Source organism: Acomys minous, assembly GCF_964271855.1.
Source record: "Acomys minous genome assembly, chromosome: 13".
Lineage (NCBI taxonomy): Eukaryota > Metazoa > Chordata > Mammalia > Rodentia > Muridae > Acomys > Acomys minous.
Genome location: NC_140495.1, coordinates 38,982,899 through 39,006,751, shown reverse-complemented (window position 1 = coordinate 39,006,751; position 23,853 = coordinate 38,982,899). Strand labels below are relative to the sequence as shown.

Genomic DNA, 23,853 nt, shown 5'->3' with positions numbered 1-23,853 from the left:
TGTCTGAATAGTTGACCTTTCTCCAATGTATATTTTTGATGTTTTTTTCTTAAAGTCCATCAACTATTACTGTGAGGATTTCTACCTAGTTCCTTTGTCCTTTTTACATGTTTGATTTTGTATTACTACCAAGCAATGTTACTCTTCTGGCTTTGTAGGATAGCTTGAGATAGGGGTTATGATATCATTCCTCTTTCTGCTTGGGTCTATGACTGTTTTCAGCAGTTCTTCCTAATGCTATACCCTTTAATATAAAGTTCCTCATTTTGTGGTGACCCCCAATGGTAAAATCAATACATTGCTATTTCACAAGGGTAATTTTGCTACAAAATTTTGTAATTTTGTTATGAATCATAAAGGATCATTTAATCCCCAAATAAGTTGGGGCCCACAGTTTAAGAATCACTAGTTTAGAGTCTTTTGTGCTTTCCTTATTTTTGTTTCATTCTGAGAATAAAATAATTAGCATTTTAATGGAAATTGAATTTATCTATAGATTTCTCTCAGTAATGTGACAACTTTAACACCACCCTGCTAATCCATGCTTGTAGGAGAGCTTTCAGTCTTATAATGCATTGGCTATCGATATTCCTAATGCACCAAACCCTTAATACAGATCATCATGTGGTGGTGGACCCAACCATAAAATTATTTTCATTTCTATTCCACATGGAATTTTTCTACTGTTGTGAATTGAAATGCAAATATCTTATATGCAGATGGGCTTAAATGATCTCTGTGAAGGAGTTTTTTAAAACCCCAAAAGTGTCACAAACCACAGGTTAAGAACCACTGCTCTAGTGTCTTCTTCAATTTCTATTAATTAATTAATTAATTAACTTTATATCTCAATCATAACCCCTTCCTGTAGGTTTTGAAAGTTTTCAAACTTACTTTATTGGGGTCCTTTAATGCTTATACCTCGCTTCCAACCCAACTACCCTAGCTAGGAAAGAGAAGGAGTTAATGAGAAAAGAAGTAGACCTTTTTAGACTCAGTTTCTTGGAGCAATTTCACTCTTTGTTATCAGGATTCCAGTAGACCCACTAAACAGCAATCCAGAAATTCAGCATAGGTGACTGCAACTGCAGTATCAGGAATCTGTAGCAGCAGCCAGAATTTGAACCTCGAAATATTCTCTGGAGTGGTAGTTGTCTCTAAGTACTCTCTAAGTAGTGTCTCAAAGTGGAGTGATGAACAGCCAAATAATAAGAAGCAATGCCAACCGGCAGCTCTCCAGGAATCCTTTAGGTATGGAGCACCAGCCTGGGACTGCTGAGACTTCCAGCCTTGTTTGGTAAGGAGCTACTGGGTTCACAGCCTCTCCAGCATGCTGAAAATTAGTTTTTTTTAACTATGCCACCTCTATTCTGTAAGCCAACTTAATAAATAAGCATTGTAATAGTAAAAAGAAAAAAAAAAGCAATACCAAAACCAAAAAACCATCTCAAAGTCTGTGCTAGGATGTTTGTCAGTTGACAAAGACCTTGCTCCTGTCCAGTTTGTCACAAATCTGTTTCCAGCTGAAAAACACCACGTACCCTCACACAAAGTCTTTAACATCTCACACTTGGGATCAAAACAAAAACATTTTTACATCCACTACACCCTCCCTCCTCTCCTCCCAGTCCCACCCTCCCTCACTCTGACCAGTGTCCCCGTCCCCTACCCCTCAGAGAAGGGAGCCTCCCTACTTACCCAGCCCAGCCCCTCAACTTGCATCAGGACAGCACATATCCTCTAGCACAGTGGCCTGGCAAGGGAGCCCTACCAGAAGGAAGTGAATGAAAAGGATGCGAGAAAGTCCTTATCAGAGACAGCCTGAGCTCCCCTTACTAGAAGACCCACATGAAGACCAAGCTGCCCATCTGGTACATAGGTGTAGAGGGCCTAAGTCCAGTCTATACATGCTCCTTGGTTGGAGTTTCAGTCTCCGCAAGTGCCCTGGGCCCAGGTTAGTTGGCTCTGTTGCTATTCTTGTGGAGCTACTGTTCCATCCAGGTCCTTCTGTCCTCCCTCCCACTCCTCCACAAGGATATCTGCACTGTGCCCAGTGTTTGACTGTGAGTCCCACATCCGTGTTGACCTGTTGCTGGGTGGAGCCTCTCAGAGGACAGCTATGCTAGGCTCCCATCTGCAAGTATAGCAGAGTGTCCTTATTTGTGTCAGGGGTTGGCTCCAGGGATTGGTTGGATATTCTCTCAATCTCTGTTCTTTCTTTATCCCTGCACATGTTGTAGGCAGGGTAAATTTTTGGTTAAAATATTTTGTGGGAGGGTTGGTGTTCCCCTTTCACTGTCAGGAGCCCTGTCTGGTTAGAGAGTGGCCTCTTCAGTGTCCATGTCTGCTGTTAGGAGGGGTCTCTGCTAGAGTCACCCCCATACGGTCCCAGGAGTCTACCCTGTTGTGGGTCTCCAGCCTGCTTCAGAGATTCCCCAGGCTGTGGTTTCTCTTCTTTCTGCAAGCCCTCGGTCATACTGTCCCCTTCCCCCACTTGCCCCACATCAAATCCCCACCCTCATTTCCCTCAGCACTCCTTCTCCTATCCTGTTCCTTCTCTTCAAGCATTTCCTTTGTCTATTCTGTTTCCCTTTCTCAGTGACGTGAATGCTTTCTCACTTGGGCCCTTCTTGCTCATTAGATCCTTTGAGTCTTTGAATTGTAGTCTGCTTATCCTGTACTGTATGGCTAGTATCCACTTATAAGTGAGCACATGCAATGTGTGTCTTTCCGGGTCTGAGAATTCTCAACAGAGGAATCACAAAGGGCTGAGAAGCACTTAAGGAAATGCCCAACATCATTAGCCATTAGAGAAATATAAATCCAAATGACTCTGAGATTCCATCTTACACCTGTCAGAATGGCTCAGGTCAAAAACTCAAGAGACAGCACCTGCTGGGGAAGATGTAAAGAAAGAGGAAAATGGGAGGGAGCGAGGAATAGGAGGATACAAGGGATAGGATAACAATTGAGATGTAATATGAGTAAATGAATAAAATATATTATTTTTAAAAAAAAGAAAGAGGAACGCTTCTCCATTGCTGATGGGAATACAAACTTGTACAACCATTTTGGATGTCAATTTGGAGATTTCTCAGAGAATTGGGTATAAATCTACCTGAAGACCCAGGGCATGTACCCAAAAGATGCCACATCATACAAGAAGAACATATGCTCAACTGTGTTCATAGCAGCTTTATTTGTAATATCAAGAAACTGAAGAAATGATCATAATGAGTGAGTTAACCCAGAAGCAGAAAGACTCAAATGGTATATACTCACTTATATCTGCATATTAGCCCAACGGGCATGTCCCACGAAAGCCTTCACTTACCAGGAAACTGCGACAGAGGAGAGGACATTCTAGTGGGACTCTAGATGAGAGAATCATGGGAGAAAGGCAAAGTAGAAGGACCCAGAGGGTCCTAGAAGCCTACAAGTAGAACATTATGATAGGCAGATTTGGGCACAGGGGTCCCGCTCAAACTAAGGCACCAGCCAAGGACAATACAGGCGGTAAACCTTAAGCCCCTACCCAGATCTAGCCAATGGACAGAACACTCTCCACAGCTGAGTGGAGAGTGGGATATTACTTTCTCACATACTCTGGTGCCTCACCTTTGACCATGTCCCCTGGACGGGGAGACCTGGTGGCAATCAGAGGAAGGACAGCAGGTTACCAAGAAGAGACTTGATACCCTATGAACATATACAGGGGGAGGTAATCCCCCTCAGGAACAGTCATAGGGGAGGGGAATAAGGGGAAATTGGGAGGGAGCGAAGAATGGGAGGATACAAGGGATGGGATAACCATTGAGATGTAACAAGAATAAATTAATAAAGGAGAAAAAAAAAAGAAACTGAAAACAAACCATCTGTCCCTTCACCAAAGAATGGATAAAGAAACTAGTACATTTACACAATGGAATGCTACTCAGCTATTAAAAACAAGAAAGTCATGAAATCTGCAGGAAAATGGATGGAACGAGAAAAGATCATCCTGAGTGAGGTAACCCAGCCCAGAATGACACACATGGTATATCTCCTTTAATATCTTAAGTGATTTCAAAGTATATGTGTTCACCCCTTTGTTAAGTTTATTTCTAGTTACTTTGATTTTTTAAATATATAACAAATGGTTCTCCTCATAACTGATTTCATTCTCAGTTCACTTTTAGCATATTGAAAGGCTACTACTTTTTATATGAGGATTTTGCGTTCTGCTACTCTGCTGGACATGATATCAGATCTAACAATTTTCTAGTTGTAGTCTAAGACATTTTAAATACTGGACCATGTCATCTGTAATTGTGGATACTTTGGCTTCTTTTTTCTTGTTCACATTTCATTTTCTTTGTTGAATTCCATTTTATATCTTTCTCTTGTCCTGTTTCACTACCAAGACTTCCAATGCTATATTAAAAATAAATGAAGAGAGTGAGAACCTTTGTCTCATTCCAGGTTTTACAGGAATTGTTCTTAATTTTCCATTTAGTATAGAGTTTACTGTAGATAGCATTGTTGATAATTTTCTGTGTTGTGTTGAGATATGTTCCTTCTTTTCTAAAGTTTCTTCAGAGTCTTGATCATGATAGGATGTTAAGCTTTATCAAAGCCTTTTCTACATTAAGGTGATCATGCAGTTTCTGTCATTAAGCCTACTCATGTAGTAAATTACACTTACCGATTTATGTATGCTGAAACAATCTTGCATTCCTGGAATAAAACCAATTCAATCATGGTATATGATCTTCTTAATGTGTTCTTCAATTTCATTTGCCAGAATTTCCTTTAAAAAAATTATTGGCCTATAATTCTTGTAGCATACACTCTCCCTGTTTATACAATTCAATGGTTTTTAATGCAACATATTCATAGGATTGTGCAGCCATCACCACTTTTAATTTTAGAACATTTTCTGAATATTTCATGAATGTACATTGTAAAGTGCTCATATTTATTCCTCACCACTTTCTTTTCTTCTTCCCACTCTTTTGACACTTTTGTTCTTCCACACTACTTGTTTTACCATTGCCTTTGCTCCCATCCTTCCCCACTGTGTGTGTGTGTGTGTTGTACAAGTATTTATTCTTGGTTGTTCTGTGTTTATGATTGTAACGACCATGATACATCTAGAAGCCACAGTGTTTTGTACTACTCCCCTCCATCCTCATGGTCTTCTCCATACCATTCCCTGGGCCTTGCAGGTGTGTTAACGGATGCCATGTTTGGTGCTACGCACTTACTACTCACTTGTTAGCAATATTTTAACCAGTTGAGAGTCTTTGTTTTAACTGTTGCCCACTGCATAAAGCAATTTTTAAAGCAAGATTAAGAACATTATTATTTTCTAAGTGTAAATATAAATGTTTATTTGGCTTTTTCACTTCATGTCCATTTAGCAAAAACATCAGTAGTACTCCCCTCCACATCCTGGCCTATGACCTTCCTGCGTAGGCTTTTGTCCAGGTTTATAATATTAGGTATGAATTCCCTTTTATGGAGTTGGTTTTAAATCTAATCAGAAAGTAGATGATTACCTCAGAACAGTAGTGTAGTCCTATTGCACCAGGGGACAGATCATGGAGACTGTGTTGTCCTGGTAGTTCACAGAGGCCATAGCTGAGTGAGGCTGTTAATGACCTTCCCCACCAGCACACTGCATTATTTATCAGGAAAACTGATCTGTAGCTTTTTCATTCTTATGTTTCTCTTTTTGATGTTGTTGTTATTGTTGCTGTATCCTTATCTACTTTTGTTATCAGGCTAATGCTGGCTTCATAGAGTGAGTTTGTATTCTGTTGTTCTTTTCTATTTTGTGGAAATGTTTACAGAGTATTGATGTTAGTTCCTTTTTAAAAGTTAGGTAGAATGTAACACTGAATCTGTCCAGGTCTGAGATTTTTGTTGATGGGAGACATGTTGTTACTGTTTCCGGCTTCTTACTTGTTATGTATCTGCTTAGGTTATTTGTGTCTCTTTAATTTAATTTTGGTAGAATGTAAATGTCTAGGAATTGATTCATTTCTTCATTTTTCATCTTTTTTCTTTGTTTGGTTTTTGTTATTTTTTAAAATTTTGTATTTATTTTTTCAAACCATATATTTTGATCATGTTTTCCCCTTCCCAACCTCCTCCCAGATCTTCCTTCCCTTCCTACTCACCCAATTTTATATTCTCTAAAGAAGAGAAGACCATACAAACCATGAAAACAAGTATCAAAGCAAACAAATCAAAAACTATGAGAAAAATGCCAAAATGAAACCAAATGTTCACCAAAACATAGAGGTTTTTGTTGTTGTTCTTGTTGTTTTTAATCAACTACACATGGAGCATGAAGCATGCCCTGGAGTGTAGTTGATATGCACAACATGTATATCAACAGTCTTGTTTTGTTTTGTTTTGTTTTGTTTTCTGTGCCATAACAAGTGACTCAGAATAAAAGGACAGTGGGTGCCGAGGTTGGTGCAGCGAGACTCAGACATCCTGGGTAGGAACCTCCCCCGTCCTTCAGTCATATCCCACTGGAGAAAACGGATTTTTCCTTTGCCAGCGTATACCCCTTGCAAATGGCTTCTTGGTTAGGGGTGCTTTCTTGGTGTCCCCTTTCCCCTCGCAATTCAGTGAATGCTTATAGCTTGAACCCGTGCAGAACTTGTAAGTGTTGCCATTTTAGTTTCCGTTTTATTAATATCTTCATTTCTTCTCTAATCTGTATAATGTACCATTTGTGAGAACAGTACTCTCAGCTTGCATCATTCCTCCCCTACACTACTGAACATTTCATTTGAACATTTTTGCCAGTATCTGGATACACAAATAGTATTGTTTCTGGTACCTAGAGACCCTGAGCATCTCATACAAAATGCCTAGGAAATTCTTATAAATCAGTTAGTAATATTGGCACTAAAGAAATTGCTTATAATCAAGTTCTCTAAAGGAACAGAACTGGCGCACACACATACACATACACACACACACACACACACACACACACACACACACACACGAATGAGAATCTAGCGCATGCTCTTGCAATAATTAAAACATCTATGCTATGGAAACATATTTATAAGCAGCCAGGATAATTGATGGTCAGTTTCAGTATTGCTCTCTTCTAGCATTCACATCAAAGAAGTAACTTCTGTCCAAACTGCTGGTTTGGGATGAGGGGAATCTCAGTGGTTAGCACCACCTGCTGCTCTTGCAGCAGTGTCTGGAAGCCACATTCTGAACTCCATCCCCAGATGTTGCCCATTTGTGGCCTCTTCATGGTGCACTGAGGACTACAGACACATATACGTACAGAAAATAATAATAAAAAAACACCTCTGATCCCTGGAGTGGCTGTGACTTCCTGAAAACATGCTTGTAGTTGAATGAGAGCAACTATCTGAAGATGCTTAACACTGTTTCTTTAGCCAAATCAAGCAATTTGGTTTTGCCTCCACTCAGCCTTTATACTGTTTGCTAAATGTTTTATATGGTTTTTGTTTTGTTTTGTTGCTAAGATTTGTCAAGCATGATCTTTGTTTTCTCTGCAGTCTAGAAAAAGAAAGATAAGTCTGATAATTGGGACCCGAGTAATGAAGGTGGGCTAGAACACATTTCAAAATTTAGTCTTTGGGATTTTAGTCTTTTAAAGCTGAGTCAGAGAGTTATATGAAAGAAGGACAATAATCTTATCTTCACCATGAACCTTACTTTTCTAGATTTTTCTATTACAATTTATTTCTGGTCATTACAGAAAGTGATTTTATATTATAATAAAATATAGCATTCCTCATCTTTACTCCTGTATAAAATAAATCATTACACATTTCTGGATGGAAACACACACATACACATACACACACACACCACACACAGACACACACACACACACACACACACACACACACACACAGTATTTGAAAAGATGACAACAAAAGGTAATAAAAACTTATCATTTTTATATTTGATCTATTAGAGTAACAATGTATGAATTTTAATATTTCTGCTTTATTATTCAGATCTTCAGTCCTTTGTAGTCCCTGTTTGTCTTTCTTTCTAATCCTATCTCTGCTCACTTTCAAACCCCACACTTTGCTGCCAGAGTTGTCAAATCCTGTGCTTTTATTGTCCTTGTTCTTCTGTCTCCTTTGTCCTGATTTCCCCATTTCTTTTCCAGACACTTAATCTCAGAGTTTTGAATACTTCATGTCCTCCTGGACTCACTCAGCTGTTTTCAGGAGAAGGGAACAGAGACAATATCTCATATATCCCAGGTTGGGCTTCGATTTGCTACATAGCAGAGGAGGACCTTGAAGTCCTGATGCCCTTGGCTCTTTCTCTTTTTAAATTTTTCATTATTTTTCTTTTTTTACATATACATTTATATTATTACACATAAATAAAGTAAACTACATACAACAAGAAGGACCATGAAACAATCAGGAATTATAGAAAAGCTATATTTATAGTGTTTTGGCTATTTGTGTTTGGCAACCTTGAAGCAAACATCTTTTTTATCTTGGTGAGTCTAAAATTCTGAGTAAATCAATGTCTATCATGCTTCATCTTTATCAACTTAAAAACATCTATCTAGACCAAAACACATTATAACCCCTAAACAGCTAAGCTTAATAGTAAAACTAAACTATCTGATCTTCAATCCCATCAGAGACTGGAGAAGGAATAAAACTTAATTACTTGAGTAAACCAGAAGTTCCGGTTAGCAGCTTCCAACATGAATAAATGACAGAGACAGTTTGCTGCCTGAGCAGTCACCCAAAACTCTACAACACTGGAACATCGTCTTCAGCCTTCTGTCCCAGTATAACTAACAGGCATATTTGTGAGGCAGGGACTATTGTAGACTTGCTTACCCTGTCGTAGCAGCGTTTGGCTGTTGACTTTGCCTGCGTCCAAGCTTGCTCATTTTTAGGCAGAATTCTGTCTGTGGGATATTTTCATTTAGAGCAGAGTCACTGTCTAATTCGTAATACATTTAGCTGCAGGAAGATAATGTGTCTGTCTGTTTGTTTCAGAACATGATGTGCTCCCCCTGTTGCCAGATCAGGAACCTACAAGTTCTGAAAATTCATTGACTTTGATGGATGATTCTGGATGCATCTTATCAAATGAACAAAGAAGTGAACCTACTCCGTTGTCCCAGCATTTTGTGGAGAGCTGCAGTCCCCCACTCCTTCTGCCACTGCCTCTTGAGAAAAAGCCACGCTCTACCCTGGAAAATCCTTCCTCTTGTCACCTGCAGTTCCTGCAACACTTGCTTGAAATAAAGAAACTGACCGAATCCAGTAGTCTGAAAATATACTTAACCCACTTTGAAAAAGACTCTTCCACAGTGTCCGATTCCGTTTCACAGTTGTTAGATGGCCTGATCACGTTTTACCGAAACCCCAGACTCCCTTTCTCAAGCTTTTGGACAGAAGCAGTTGGTACATTAGCCAGAGTGGTGGGTGATTTTAATTTACCTAATCATATTCTTAAAAAATGTTCCAAGAAGTTGGAAGAATTTCAGAAAACTCTACTACAGGCCATTTTAGGGAACAGCAATATAAACCGGGTAAGTGATATATGCTACCTAATTGTGACCTAATATGTAAGCCGTTTCTATGATCATTCCTGTGGGCGGGGATATTGGTGGTTCATTCACATTTGTGGCTGAGCATCTGTCATTGGACCTTCCACAGGTGTGCACATCTCTGTCTACTTGCATGTTTCTAGCCTTCCCTTGCTACTGTGTTGTTATTATCTCTTGAGATGCCTCTGCCTCAAGCTTCTGCTGCCTCTAGTTTGAATGCTTTAGCTGTTGTAACTATTTCTCAGTCTTGTGACTCTTTCCCTTTTTAAATTTTCACTTGTCCATGTTTATTTTCCATAGGTCAAAAAGTTTCAATCCTTTACTCTCTTCTGACATTCAGGTGTAGATGCAGGTAGAGCACTCATATACATAAAAGATAAATAAATCTTATTTTTAAAGGTTGCAATCCTTTCCAGATAAACCTAATGCTCAAGGACCCCACACTGGGACCACTGTGATAAAGTTCCTGTGGCCCAGCATCTGGTAAGGGATGTAAGCAAGATGTAAAGGCAAAATTAGTAGCATTATAGGCCCTCGGCAAGAACCAGAAGCTGGAACAGTCTGGTTTAAATGTTCAAACAGACGTCCCTTAGAATATCTTGATAGGCTCAAGAGGACACACATCTGTTGGCAGCTCCGTAGTTCTCTTTGGCCTACAAGACTGGTCTCTATAATGATGAGCCCAGGATCTGCTTCCAGGCGTTTTGATAGTTGTTGAAGTAGCTAGAATAAACAAGATGCCCTCCTCATGTGGATTCTAGATATTTGGTCATCATCCAGGTTTTAGACTAAGACAGTAGTGGGTTTGTGCCTTTTGCTTGTGAGTAAGTGCTATTGTAAGCTGAGATTAGAAGTTTTATATCTGGGCACCGTTTTTCTTATCAAGAAGAAATTAACTAGTGATAAATAGTTGTCTAAGTAACATTTTATTAGATCAGCGCCATTAAAATATTTGGGGTTATGCTTCTGGAACTATTGAAGTTTCTGATATACTTTCTTGCGGGATAAGGCATTTTAGCTATCCAAACTTTAACTTTTCCTCCTCCTCCTCCCTCCCTCCCTCCATCCCTCCCTCCCCCTCTCCCTCCCTCTCTCCCTCTTTTTCTCTCTCTCTTTTTGTACCACCAAGACTAGGTGATGATCTTGTCCTCTGGAATCTCTTGGATTTGAGACAAAGCTGCCTCATCTAGTCTTTCTTATGTCACATATTCCATTTATGTGAGGATAAGTCAAAAGCCTTGCTTGACCATGCTTCATTCCGAAGCACTGAAGAAATCATTCCTTTGTACTGACCTTGATCTTTGTAGACCGCTCATGTTTTAGAATACACCACATGAGGTTTCCATGACCTTCATGAACAAGAGAACAAGTGACTCCCCGCAATTAGCAAACATTTCTAGAGATACCAGACAGTTGACCTTGGAGGGAGAAGGAAAAAATATTCTTCTTTTTAATCCACGGATCATTCTTAGAGAATAGCCCTCCAAGTATGTTTACTGAATACAGAGAAGGCCAGTTACACTAGTTTTGTACTTTTAAATACTGTGTAATAGTTACCAGAGCTCCACGGTGGTTCGTTGGTTTTTTGTTTCGTTTTGTGTTGTTTTGTTTTGTTTTTGTTGCTGTTGTTGTTGTTTCATTTTGTTTTAACATTGACAAATTGTTTTGCCTGATGTAACTTCTGGCTTCTACAAGAGACTTGAGAATTTTTCATGCTCTTTCAGCACTAGACAATGACCAAAAGGAGCTGAAAACTTGAACTAGCCAATCTTGGAAAGCAAATATGATTTTACAGTAACCCAGAGAAAACATGGGTGAGCACAGAGCCCAACCTCAACTCAAAGGATAAATTATAGGTACTAGACAAGCTTCTGATAACAGGCAGCTACGATAGCCAGAAGCACAGGGAAAGGATCCCCTTATTTCTGACAAAAATTTACTACCGCTATCACTTAGCAGTACAGCCTTTGCGTGAGTCTCCCATTTCCAGGATCCCATTAAGTAGCTAGGGAGGAAAAAACAAAACAAAGAAATGAGAGAAATCTGGGATATGTAACTAAACGAATGCTGGTTGCACATGAAATCCAAGGGGTGCCAGGAAGTTTTGTGGTTTATCTCACGTGACTGCATTAAACAAGGTAGCAGTTAACACATCATTGCTTTCCCCCTCTTGACCATGTCCCTAGAGAAATGCTCATCATTGTAGACTGGATACTGGTTTGAATTTACCAGGTGGGGTCTCCCTGAACAATGGAACAGGTGACTCCAAGAATTACAAAAGAAAAGTGAGACATATCCCACAGTCCTCTGGGACCTACTTGACTTCAGAGGACAAGGAAGAGAATATTCTCTCTTTTAAACTCTGATCACATTCGATAGTCTACAGGTATGGTGATTGAAATTCTAGAAGGTTAATTACACCAGTCTGCTACTTTTCACTATTGTATAATATTTAGATATCAGTGGGAAAAAAATCAAACACTTAAACTTGATTAGAAACAAATTTTTATTATTTAAGCTACTCCTTGTAATTATTATGGAGTATATTATACCAATTGGGTTAAGTAGAAGTTTGACATCATTGTATTGAACTTTGATCTTGTGAATAACTTAAATAACCTGCTCGTACCCTTGCAACTTGCTTAAATTGTCCAGATTTGTTTTTCATTTTGGAAAAAATAAACCACATTATGGGACATGTTAATAGTAACATTACCTTACTAAAAGGAATTTGAGCCACAGATGTATGCATAATAAATTAATATTACCTGTGTATACATTCTTAAAATGTGGAGCTTAGTATATTCTCAGGTAAACTTTATAGAAAACACAAGATATATATCATGATATTAAATAATAATAATAACCGTGCCTTTACTCCTTTGATGCTTTGTTTTTCTCCTTTTCCATGTCATAGAGTCAGAGAGCCAACCTGACTCAGAAAAGGAGGTTTTGGAGAAGATTTGAGATAAAATACTTGAGGGTGAAGTTGGAGGGCCAAATCCCATTTCCCAAGCCAGCATCTCTGTAGGTTCAAACAACATGCGCCAATTAATGTATACACAGAAGGCATTTGTTCCTCCATTAATCTAGGCTTAGTGGCTTACATTGAAGAAAAGGCTTGCTGTTGAATCTATTGACGACCTGAAGCACCTCTCCTCCTTATAACCAGTATAGATTTGTTCAGATGAGTCTTATCTGATCTGTTCTGTGTCGTGATATGAAAAGGGATTGACAAGCTTTCCTTTTATTTTCTTTAACCTTTATAAATTCATGGGTGAGTGGTGGTGTGCACCCATGATCAACAAGGATAAAGCAATGTCTAACCTTGGGGTAAGCAACTGCTTGGAAGCCTGTAATAAACTGTTGTTTTTTTGCCTCTGCTAATGAGAGGCTATGTGAGTGAACGTAGATGAGTCTGAATTCCTGCAAGAAAACCTCCCAAGCGATATCATGGTCATGCCTTCTAGCAAAAGAAAGTCGGCAGAGGCGGGTAATAAACTAGGTATATGCATGCAGATCTAATTCTATTCCTGCTCAGTGTTTGAGAAGGCATCTGAATGGTCACTTTATTAAAACCAGTTTGTCCCATCGGCAATGATATGGATAAAGAGAAATAGAGAAATCTTGGTTCGGTGTTGTTTCATTTCCTAGTTCCCATGGATGGGGATGTGCAGTCTGTCAGCAGAGAGTAGCTAGTGTGGTCTAATGTGTCCCCTGCAGAGATCACACTGAACATGGTATTTCTGTACTTTACCCATGGATTGGTACATTGCCTTCTCCCAGTTTCCTCCTTTCCTGAACCACATATGCTCTGAGGGAAACCAGAAGCTCCATTTACCTCTGTGATGGGTCTTGCTCTACACTGACCTCCCTTGATCTAATGATCAGTCACAGAGCTACAGACAGAGCCAGGTGCAGAAAGGAGGCCAATAGGCTCATGCTCACTAGCCCATTGATCTCTTAGGGGAACTCAAGAGTCACACACAATTTGGACTTCCTCATTCTGGGACCCATCCACCTACCAATTCAAAAATCAAGTCACTTGCAGAAATCTGCTGACTATTAATTCTAATTCCAAGAGGGAAGAACCAGGGCACAGTTACAACCACATAACAACAAAATGAAAGTCCAGCATAGTGAACAGCTCAGTGCCCAGTATCTAGGACTCACTGGTGATCTTCTGGGCTCCGAAGGACTTGGGTTGCTCTGTTTCTCTGGCTCTGTCCTTCAGAGTACATGCGGCACATCTAGTTATCGTACAATCCTGGCATTTCCTTTGGCTTTTATGACCCTAAAGCTAGCACCATGTTGGAGACCTTTACAAATTACCAATTCTGTCCTACAGAGTGAGGTTCACCCTTGGTCTCTCTGGACTGTATTCTCTGTGTGCTGACCCTTAGGAAATACTTTCCAGAAGATTCATCTCAATGGCATTGCTCTCATGTTAGCTACAGCCTGTTTTTCAGGCCAAGCTGAGTAGAACCACACAAGGATTATATGAATAACCCTAGGGTAGTCTTTAAGGGACTCCAAACTTCCCCCTGACCTTCATAAAATCATGTCTCCTAGCCATTAGCCACAGCTGACAGACAGACTTGGCCCTCCCTCACAGGCTGGCCTCTAGGGCACATCACATTCCTGTCAGTCCCCAGACAAACAGGCTGGAGGCCTTTTAGGGGATAACTGTGACTTGGCCCAGAGTCTGATGCTACCCAACTGAAACAAGTTACCAGCAGGTCATGGGTACTTTTAGATTTGGCCAGCAAGATTTTAGACATGTGCTGGGCCTGCATTCGTGCCGCTAATAGTTGCCAACTATTCTGCCAATAGTTAACAGAAACTGGCTATTTATCTCCACCTTCCCTATTAGAGCTCACTTCAGAACCATCATGCCAAGGATTCAAGGTTGTCACAAGTTGCACCTATAAGAGAAAGAGTCACAGTGAGGGTAGATCTTCAAGGGCAAGGTCATAAAGCCATTCTGGCTGGAGCAGCAGTATCTAATTGGGAGGAAAAGTGGAACATCTGCAAGGACCCACTTACCCAACAACCGTATCCTCTGCCCTTTTAGAGATTCCCTGGCCACAGTGACCAGGCTGGTAGCAGGTAAAAGGCTTGGTTCTGAGGTGGAAAAGCAGGATCAGGGGAGGAAAAAGTAGACACTACATACTCCCTCTTAATCATAGGAAGCCAGCATCTAGGATAATCACTCCAAGTGCTCATAGCCTGGCAGTCTGACTTCCGAATGTTTTGTTCTCTTGGCCCTAACAAAAATATGACTCTCTGTTGTCATCGAAGACTCTCCTGAAGGTGCTTCCCTTCTTGACACTTGACAGGAATTGTGAAGGAGTTAAGAAACATTGGAACTTATAACATGGGTTTCCCTCATTAAGAAACATCCTAACTTCTAGTCTATGGCAGGATCAGCTCAAAGCTATGGAAACATTACCCTTGTTAATCACTATGTGTTTCCCAATAGAGGACATGCCTTCTATAGGCTAGACCTTTGTGCAGAAAAAAAAATTAGCTGTTCCTTTCTTAAGGCCCGTGCATCAATGGTATCCCAGTGGTCAAGGACAAGTCTTGGGAGCCTTTGTGGACAATTACCCATCTGTAGACAAAAGTGGATGTATTGGACCGTCTTCCAGGTCTTCTTTGTTTCCTTCTCCAGAGCTTCCTTGGGAGATATCACAGACATGAGACTCGGTACCTGTGTCCACCCACTCTTTATTAGCAACCACGAAAGAAGGCAGAGCCTGCTCAGAGCATTTGAGTTCCTATTCATTCGCATCAGGTCTAATATTTAAAAAAATCTCTGGAGAAGATGTTCTCTTTGACCTTTTGTTTCTCAGATTTAAAATCTATAACCAAAACCAATCCACACTTCAAGTGAATTATTTACTGCCTATAAATATGGAATGCCTTTTTGTCTCTCAGCTGGTTAATGGCACAGCGACTGGAAAGTGAAAACAAAACTGGGAGCCCTGAGATGCGATGGGGAAGGGACAGGAGCAGACAACAAGGGACATACTTGGCTTTCTCCTTTCTCCCCGACTCTCTCTTTTCAGTTCCTCTGACAAAATCTAGAACACCATGGTGAGACATGGTGGTGTCGAGCATCCCTACCTTTATCAAAAGTTAGAGGATAATACTCAAAAGCTTATTGATTATTATTTTAGCAGTAGATTTTTTATACATATCCTTCTCTGCATTGGGATGAGACCCTATGATATCTATTTTGTTTTAGTCATAGTTTGTCAACTGCTTTTCCCATAGATGTTGAGATTGGCCCTTTCTCTCTCTCTCCCTCCCTCCCTCCCTCCCTCCCTCCCTCCCTCCCTCCCTCCCTCTCTCTCTCTCTCTCTCTCTCTCTCTCTCAACATGTTGTATCATGTCAGCTGGCTGCCGTGAAATGAACTTTCCTTGCATCCTTGAGATACATTTGAAGTGAACGTGGTGTTTGATCACTTTAATATTTTGTTGCATTCGGTTTGCATTTCATGAAAGAGTTTCTAACCTACCTTCAGAGAAACTGTCATATTAACTTTTTTTTTGTAAAATGTATTTCTTGTTTTTGGTAACTTTAGGTAGTTAGTCAGATGTATTCTTGAAATTCTATATTTAGAAAGTGTTTTAGAAGAATTAGCTTTGAGTCGTTGGTTTTTGTGATAAAATTCATCTGTAACAATAGAGGGATGTTGGCAATATTTTTCTTCATTATTATTATTTAGCTTGTTTCATATTAGTCTGTCTATTTTTTCCTATTTCTTCTTCATCCAGTACTGTTTAAGTTTTATTTTTCTAGGAGTTTATCATTAATTCTGTTATTCAGTTTAAGATTGTTCATATACCTGAGACATGCAGTGTGTCTCCTTGAATTCTTAATTTTACTTTCCTTTGTATCATTGTTTTAGTATTTGCTCATTTTTTCATTATATAAAAATAATTTGATTTGATTTTTAAAGTGGTTATGCTCTGTTTTCTTTTTTCCTGGTCTAATTTTTACTGTTGTATTCCTTCTGCTAATTTTGGACTTTGTTTGCTCTTCTTAGTAAATGTTAATACTTCATTTACAGTACTGGATGTAGCACATCTGGAGAGAAAATCAATAATGGAACCGTCTACTTGAGCAACAGTGTAGGCCAAATGCTTTTAGCTGGCATTGACAGAGCTCTCCACTCAAGAGAAGAAGAATGCTCATTCTTCTGAAGCACACTTAGCGTGTTCTCCAGATAAATCACAAATTAGTCATAGAACAAGCCTTGCGGACTGTAAAAGTGTGCAATCATTCAGCGTATCTTTTCTGACAACAATGTAGTAAAGCTAGAATTGAAGGAAAGCAAATAAAATGGGAGGAATTATAAGAATGTAGAAACTAAGCCACAGTTTAGCAATAATTAGGAACAAATAGAAACGCAAAAGAAAATTTAAAAAGTATCTTAAGGTGAATGAAGATTTACCAAAATTTGTGGATTTCACTAAAAAGTTGTTATAGAAAGAAAATATATGTGTATGGGTGACGACTACATTAGAAAGAAGTGAAATCTATAACCAAACAAAGCAACAAAAACAAAACACCAGCAAAAAAAAAAAAAACTGATGTTTTAAACAGAATTATAGCTCAAATTAGTATGAGAAAGCCTTATTTACTAGTTGTGACTGTGAATAGGTCACCTAACTTGCATGCCTGTAAAGTAGTACTAAGAAGTGTGACTGCATAGTAGGAATGCTGGAAACATTCATTGGTAAAATAAACTACCTAGCACGACACTTAATATCATAGAAACTCGAAATATATATTTCATGCCTCTCCTTTTCTTTCTGAAAATTAAGCCCACCTATCCTGTTTTCTGCCTGAGCTCACACTAGTACCCCCAAAGAGCTCTCTGTTTAAAAACAAATTATATTTAAGTTACATGTATGGCAGGTTTGACGGTGCATATGCGTGTGCACCACATGTATGCAGTCGCTGTGCACTACATATGTGTCATGACTGAAAAAGGAGAGAAGGCATTGAATCCTCTGGAGAAGGAGTTAAGACAGGTGTTAGCCTCCGTATGGATGAGGCAACTGGACAAGTCCTCTGCGAAGAAGCAAGTGCTCTTAATTGCTGGTTTGTATCTCCAGGCCCCTGATCAGGGCACCTTTAAACTGAAAATATGTGGTCATTTATGTGTCCTGTACCCCATACATTTGAGGACCATCAGCCACTCCCTAACAGCTTGTCTTACTGTGCATTCCTGGCATACTTGCATTTGTCAGGTCATTGCACATGGTGTGCACTGGCACACTCAACCAACCTTCTCTAGTTGCAGCTTGCGGTGACTAGTAGGATTTCCTGGAATTTGTTTTCGTCTAGTTTAATTATAGAACTCTACTATAAATTAATGATTTGAGCATCAGTAAGTTTTATTGACTGTTTGCACTGATTCCTTCCCCTAAAGATCCATCATGCTGTGGCTCTGATCTAGAAATTTATAGTTGATGATTTCCTCATAGATGGCTGGGGTTTTGTTTGTTTGTTTGTTTTCCCCCAACATGTGTGTTCCTTAGATATAACATAAGATTCATTCTTATCATAAGCATGCTGACCACTTCTTAAGCATAGAGCCTTTTAATTTCTTTCTGTACAGACGTAGCATTAGGTACACATTGCTTTACTGTGAGGTAGAGCATCATTGCAGTAATGCTATAGATTTTGTTCTTATTCTTTTTGTTCCTTCTCAAAGCCTTTGCTAGCCTCTGTTATCTTTGCTTTTATCATAGGCATTTATCAGTTTGGTTACAGTATGCCAGAAAGATTTTTTAACTAGACTAAGTTGGCTGTGTTTACATTATTATTCAAAAACAGAATAAGTGGATTTCAAGAATAAGATTCTATCTTACTCACCGGTGTTTTCATCTAAAAGGACACCAAGGCAACTTTGTGTCACAAGGTACAATCTACCTGCTCTTTTTGCTAATGGCATTGGTATGTAAGCAAACAAGTTTTAGATTTTCGCAGTAATTTTAACTTTCAGGTTGATGAAGGAGCAGACAGACTGCACTTTTTTCAGTTTAATTTCAAAGCGTACTGTACATCTCAGTATCTCTTTCTGTGATAATTAATAGCAGTCTGCCTTCATAATCCATCTTACAGCTTTAAAAGCACTCACACTGAGAGTCCGTTATCTGTACCGACCACAGCTGAGAACCATGTAGTGGGTATCAGTGCTATCTAAGTTTAGAGATGAACAAAACGAGGTCAGGCAAGTTAGACTCATTCAAATACGTAATTAACCTGTAATGAAATGACTGGGTCTCAAATATAAGTAGACGATGACAAATTCTTCTTCAAACAAAGTGACTATTATATTTATGAGCTAAAATATAGTCACTGGGAAACAAACACCTTAGTAATATTTCTCTCAATTTCATAATGAGAATATTTGCAGTTTGCCTTGGTAAGTGTTGCTTATATTCATATGTATAGATTGCTGAAAAATGTCCTGTTCTGCAGTACAATGTAGAATTACATTGCTTTCTTCATTAGCTGTAAATAAATATATCTTGGAAACTTTCTAATTGTATGCTCAGCCTTATAATCTCCCTTCTAATTGAATGAAAGTTATATAATTATGGGTGTATCTATATTTTCAAAAGTCCTCCTCCCGCTTCAACAATTCTTGTGCAATGCATTTTGGATCCTCTAGATGCTCTATAAATAAAAAGAAATGAAAGATTACTTCTGCATAGCTCGCGGCTTTTCATCCAGATGTCACTAAGTTAATCATTTCTGTCAAGAAGCTTCTTGCAAATGAGGTAGTATTAGTCAAAAGTTCCTGGACTGAATGTGGTAATCATATTTATTTATTTATTTATTTAATTTATTTATTTATCCATTTATTCATTCACTTTACATCCTGGTGGTAGCTTCATCCCTCCTCACCTTCCAGTATCACCCTCCCTTACTCTCCCCCTCGCCTATGAGCCCCCCTACCCACCCACCCCTGCTCCTCAAGTCCTCTTCACCTGTGGCCTGGCAAGGCAGCCAAGACAAGGAGAAGTGACCAAAAGCTGGCAAGGCACAACAAATTTTCTCCCCTCAGTAGAGGACCCGCATGAAGCCTGAGCTACCAATCTGCTACATCTTCGGAGGGGGCCTAGGTCCAGTCCATGCAAGGTCCTTAGTTGGTGCCTCAAGTCTCAGCAGGGCCTTCTGGGCCCTGGTCAATTGGCTCTATTGGTCTTCTTCTGAAGCTCCTGTTATCTTCAGGTCTTTTTCTTCTTTCCTCCACAATTCTACTGGACTCGTGTGCTTCATCCAAGTTTTATGGTACCGTTCAGTGGAGCCTATCAGAGGACAAACCTGCTAGGCTCCTATCTGTAAGCATAGCAGAGTATCATTAATAGTGTCAAGGGTTGGCTTCCCATGAGGTGTGTCTTAGGTTGGGTCAGGTGTTGCTTGGACATTCCCTCAATCTCTGCTCCATCTGCTCTATCTTTTTCCCTGCACATCTTGTGGGCAGGGGGAATTATAAGTTTTTGTCTCGGGGTTGGTGTTCCTCTCCCTCTACTAGTTAGAGGGTATGCTCTTCCCTGCTGCTCAGAGTCTCTGCTAGAGTCCTGGGAGCCTGCCTTGACTTAGGTCTCTAGCTTGTCACAGTGATACCCCCGCCCAACAACTCACAGTTTCTCTTTTCTCTACTTTGAAGACTTTTTGAAGTATTGTCTACCTACTTACTCTACTTAGTATTTATTTTCCAGCATAGCTCTTTAGCCTTACTTAAATTGTGTACTCATTTCTTCTCGTATAGCCATGTACCTTCCCAGTGTTCTGTGATGTATGGCTAGTCCCTTGTGTCAGGAATAGAAAGAGAGTGCATCTTTCTTGAGGCCCAGAAAGGGCTTCCTCTAGCTTTCTGGATTCACCTCACTCTCGGGCATATTGTGAAGCACTTCTTGGTCTCTTTATGATGCTCTCTCCTGTGATGATGTACAGCTGAGATCTTTTTTTAAATTATAATTCAAATTTTTATTTATTTATTTTTCCTATAGCAACCACTTTATTTATTTGCTAAATGTATTTATTTATCAGAGTTTTAAAAAGTCTAATATGCAAATATGTATTTTTAAGCACATGTGTGTGCATCAATACACACTAAGTAGAACATTATGATAGGCAGATTTGGGCCCAGGGGTCCCACTCAAACTAAGGCACCAGCCAAGGACAATACAGGCGGTAAACTTTAAACCCCTACCCAGATCTAGCCAATGGTCAGTACATTCTCCACAGTTGAGTGGAGAGTGGGATATGACTTTCTCACGTACTCTTGTGCCTCACATTTGACCATGTCCCTGGAGGGGGAGACCTGGTGGCACTCAGAGGAAGGACAGCAGGTTACCAAGAAGAGACCTGATACCCTATGAGCATATACAGGGGGAGGTAATTCCCCTCAAGAACAGTCATAAAACTGAGATCTTACAGTCACCTTGCTATACCTGAAGGGTTAAACAGTCATGTCAAGGAAGATAAAGCCCACAGAATAAAATAAAATTTAACAAGAACTAGGTTAAGTCAATCCTGAGGCCTACAAAATTTATAGATATCCAGTCATAGGTGTCAGTGCATTTTATTAGCATTCAACGAGATTTAAGCTATTTTTTTCCTTGAAAATTCAGTACAAGGTAGTTTAACTGAGTAATTTTTGCAAAAATTGAAGTTAAGGCAGTAGATTATGCAAAGTCATTGATTGTTTTGGGGTTCAAAAATCTCACTTTGTGTAATATCAGTATTATTGATTAGCAGTAGAATAGGTTACCTACTCAGACATCATACAGGAAGATTATTCTGGAAAAGCAAATGACTGTCTGAAGAGGAAAAACATGAGTATTCTACTACAGATGATTCTGAAAAGGAAAGAGGAATATTAATACACCCTGAAACTTATATCACATTAGCCCTTATCAAAAACCAAGATGTCCTAATCACCCTTTCATCCTTGATATTAAATAATACCATATAATTTAGTATTTCAAATTTCCAACATAGGACACTAGTAGGAAAAATTGACTTTGACAACAGCATGTGGGAATCAGAGAGAATGCAGAAAAAAACTTAAAATGTTAAACTGTACAAGTATGTATGCACTTTAATACTCTCAGAAAGATAAAAGCATGCTTTGCAATCACTGAAAAACATCAAGTACTTTTTTTTTCTAGAAACAAAATAGATCTTTTAAAAACTAAGACCATAGTGATAAAATATACAAATTAAAAAGTTAGACAGTCAGGTAAGGGAAACTCCCAGAAACTACAAGAAAAGGAAAGGAGAATATATGGAAACAGAAGCAAAAATGAATCCACCTGTAGAGCAGTGTTTAAATCATGGAAATTCTAGAGACAGGGAAGTGTGAAAAATAGGGTGAGGGAATAATTATAGATTATATTTTTAATTTATTCCTAAAATTGGAACCCTGTAATTTAAAACTGAATACCTACTAAGTATCCAATACTCTCAGGAACATATATTTTTATATTAAGGCCATCATTGTCAAACTCTAGAACATAAAGACAAAGAAAACTCAAAGTTCCTGATAGAAGAGAAAAATACTAAAACAAAATCCCACCATAGTTCTCAAACAGAATGTCATGAGTATAAACAAATCAGAATTTTCAAATACTATAGTGAAAGAATTTAGAACCATGGACACATCCGCATTTTTCATATTTACTGTTTCTTTGTGATCGCACTTTGTTTCTGTGCTGTTAGAGCTAATTTGAATAGATTTTCAGACATATTGTCTCCAATTGTCTTTAAGGATACCTCCTAGGCCACTAACAGGGGGAGAGAAGGTTGTCCCCTACTCTTTTATGTGCTCTTGAGGCCCTTTCCTTCCATTGGGTTGCCTCACCCAGCCTTGATATGAGGGTTTGTGTCTCGTCTTATGCAATCTTGCTATGCTGTGTTTGGTGGATATTCCTTGGAGGTCTGTTCATTTCTGAAGGAGAACAGACAAATGGATCTGGGGGAGCTGGAAGGTGCGGTAGGGGAGAGTGAGAGGAGGGGAAGGAGGGGAAACTGTGGTTGGGATGTAATCAAAATAAACAAATGCCTCCTAGGCCACCCTTCTGGGATGATGTTGGATCTTAGTCTCTGATAAAAGTGAGCTAGCAAAGGACACAAAATAAAAGGCCTCAGATTCAAATACCTGCAAGGAATAATGAGAGAGGCGGAGGCTGACAGGAGACGTCAGGTGAGCGAACAGCCATCTGCGTTTGGGGTCAATTAGAAAATAGTAGAAATTAAGAAAATTGTATTGGTGGAATAGTGTAACCTGCAGGAACACCTTGAGAGTAACTAAGGATGAGTTTTTATTAAGTGCTTACAAAATTAACCCGGTGAATAAAATAAGGCCATTATTAAACAGGAAAATATAATATTCTTATGTGATGTAGCTGTGTGTAAGTAGTTATAATGATATGAATAATACTGAATAGTAGTTTAGCCAAAATTAAGAATAACCTATATATAAGGGAAGAGTGAGGAAAGATGAATGAATGCCAAAGACAGTCAAATCTAAGCATCCAAAATGTAAAACTAGGTGTGCTATTTATAGTGTTGAAGGTATCAAAATAATCAGCTAAGACAACTTCAGATATAATGACAGGGAAAGGGTATCCTGGGAATGAACAGACATGCAGGGTAACATGTGTGTGACCATGTTGGGTACTATTAAAAATACCAAGAACATAAGTATTAATGCATTAAATTTTTACTGTTTGACTGTGGGCTTCAGGTGGAGAGGAAGGAGAAATAGACATGAAATTGTTTCAAGATTTTGGTAACTAGTACATGAAGAGGTTTCTTTGGCAGAGAGGACGCATAACCCAAGTCCCTATTCTGGCCAAAGGTTTAATAATGATTGCAAGGTAACTAACTGTAAGACAGACAGCAAAGCCAACAGTCAGCATTACAGTATGAAGTTCAAGGCAGAGCAATGGCCATGAGGTAAATTTATAGAGATAGTAGAGATGGTTGCTTTTGTTTGCTTGCTTTTTTAAAACTATTGGAGAACAAATTACAAACAGAAGGAGAGCAGTGTCTGAGGCCTGGGGAAACAAGTGGTTAGGTACAGATGAAGATCACTATAAATAAATTAATGAATTAGAAACCGAAGCCTTAGAGGGAATCTTAGGAAAGTATTACAGATGCCAACAAAGGAACTCAAACTAGCTGCATGTTACTAAGGGCTCATAAGGTCAGAACTGAGTGATGTGCTAAG

The 23,853-nt window shown here is 39.2% G+C and overlaps 1 protein-coding gene across 1 annotated transcript in view; it reads left to right on the top strand.

The window, feature by feature from the left end:
• Positions 1-23,853, top strand: part of MEI4 (meiotic double-stranded break formation protein 4) — a 158,142-nt gene that overhangs the window by 54,027 nt on the left and 80,262 nt on the right. Inside the window, exon 3 of the mRNA XM_084752190.1 lies at positions 9,030-9,568. Coding sequence (XP_084608316.1) covers positions 9,030-9,568 — 539 coding nt within the window. The remainder of the gene's footprint in view (positions 1-9,029; positions 9,569-23,853) is intronic.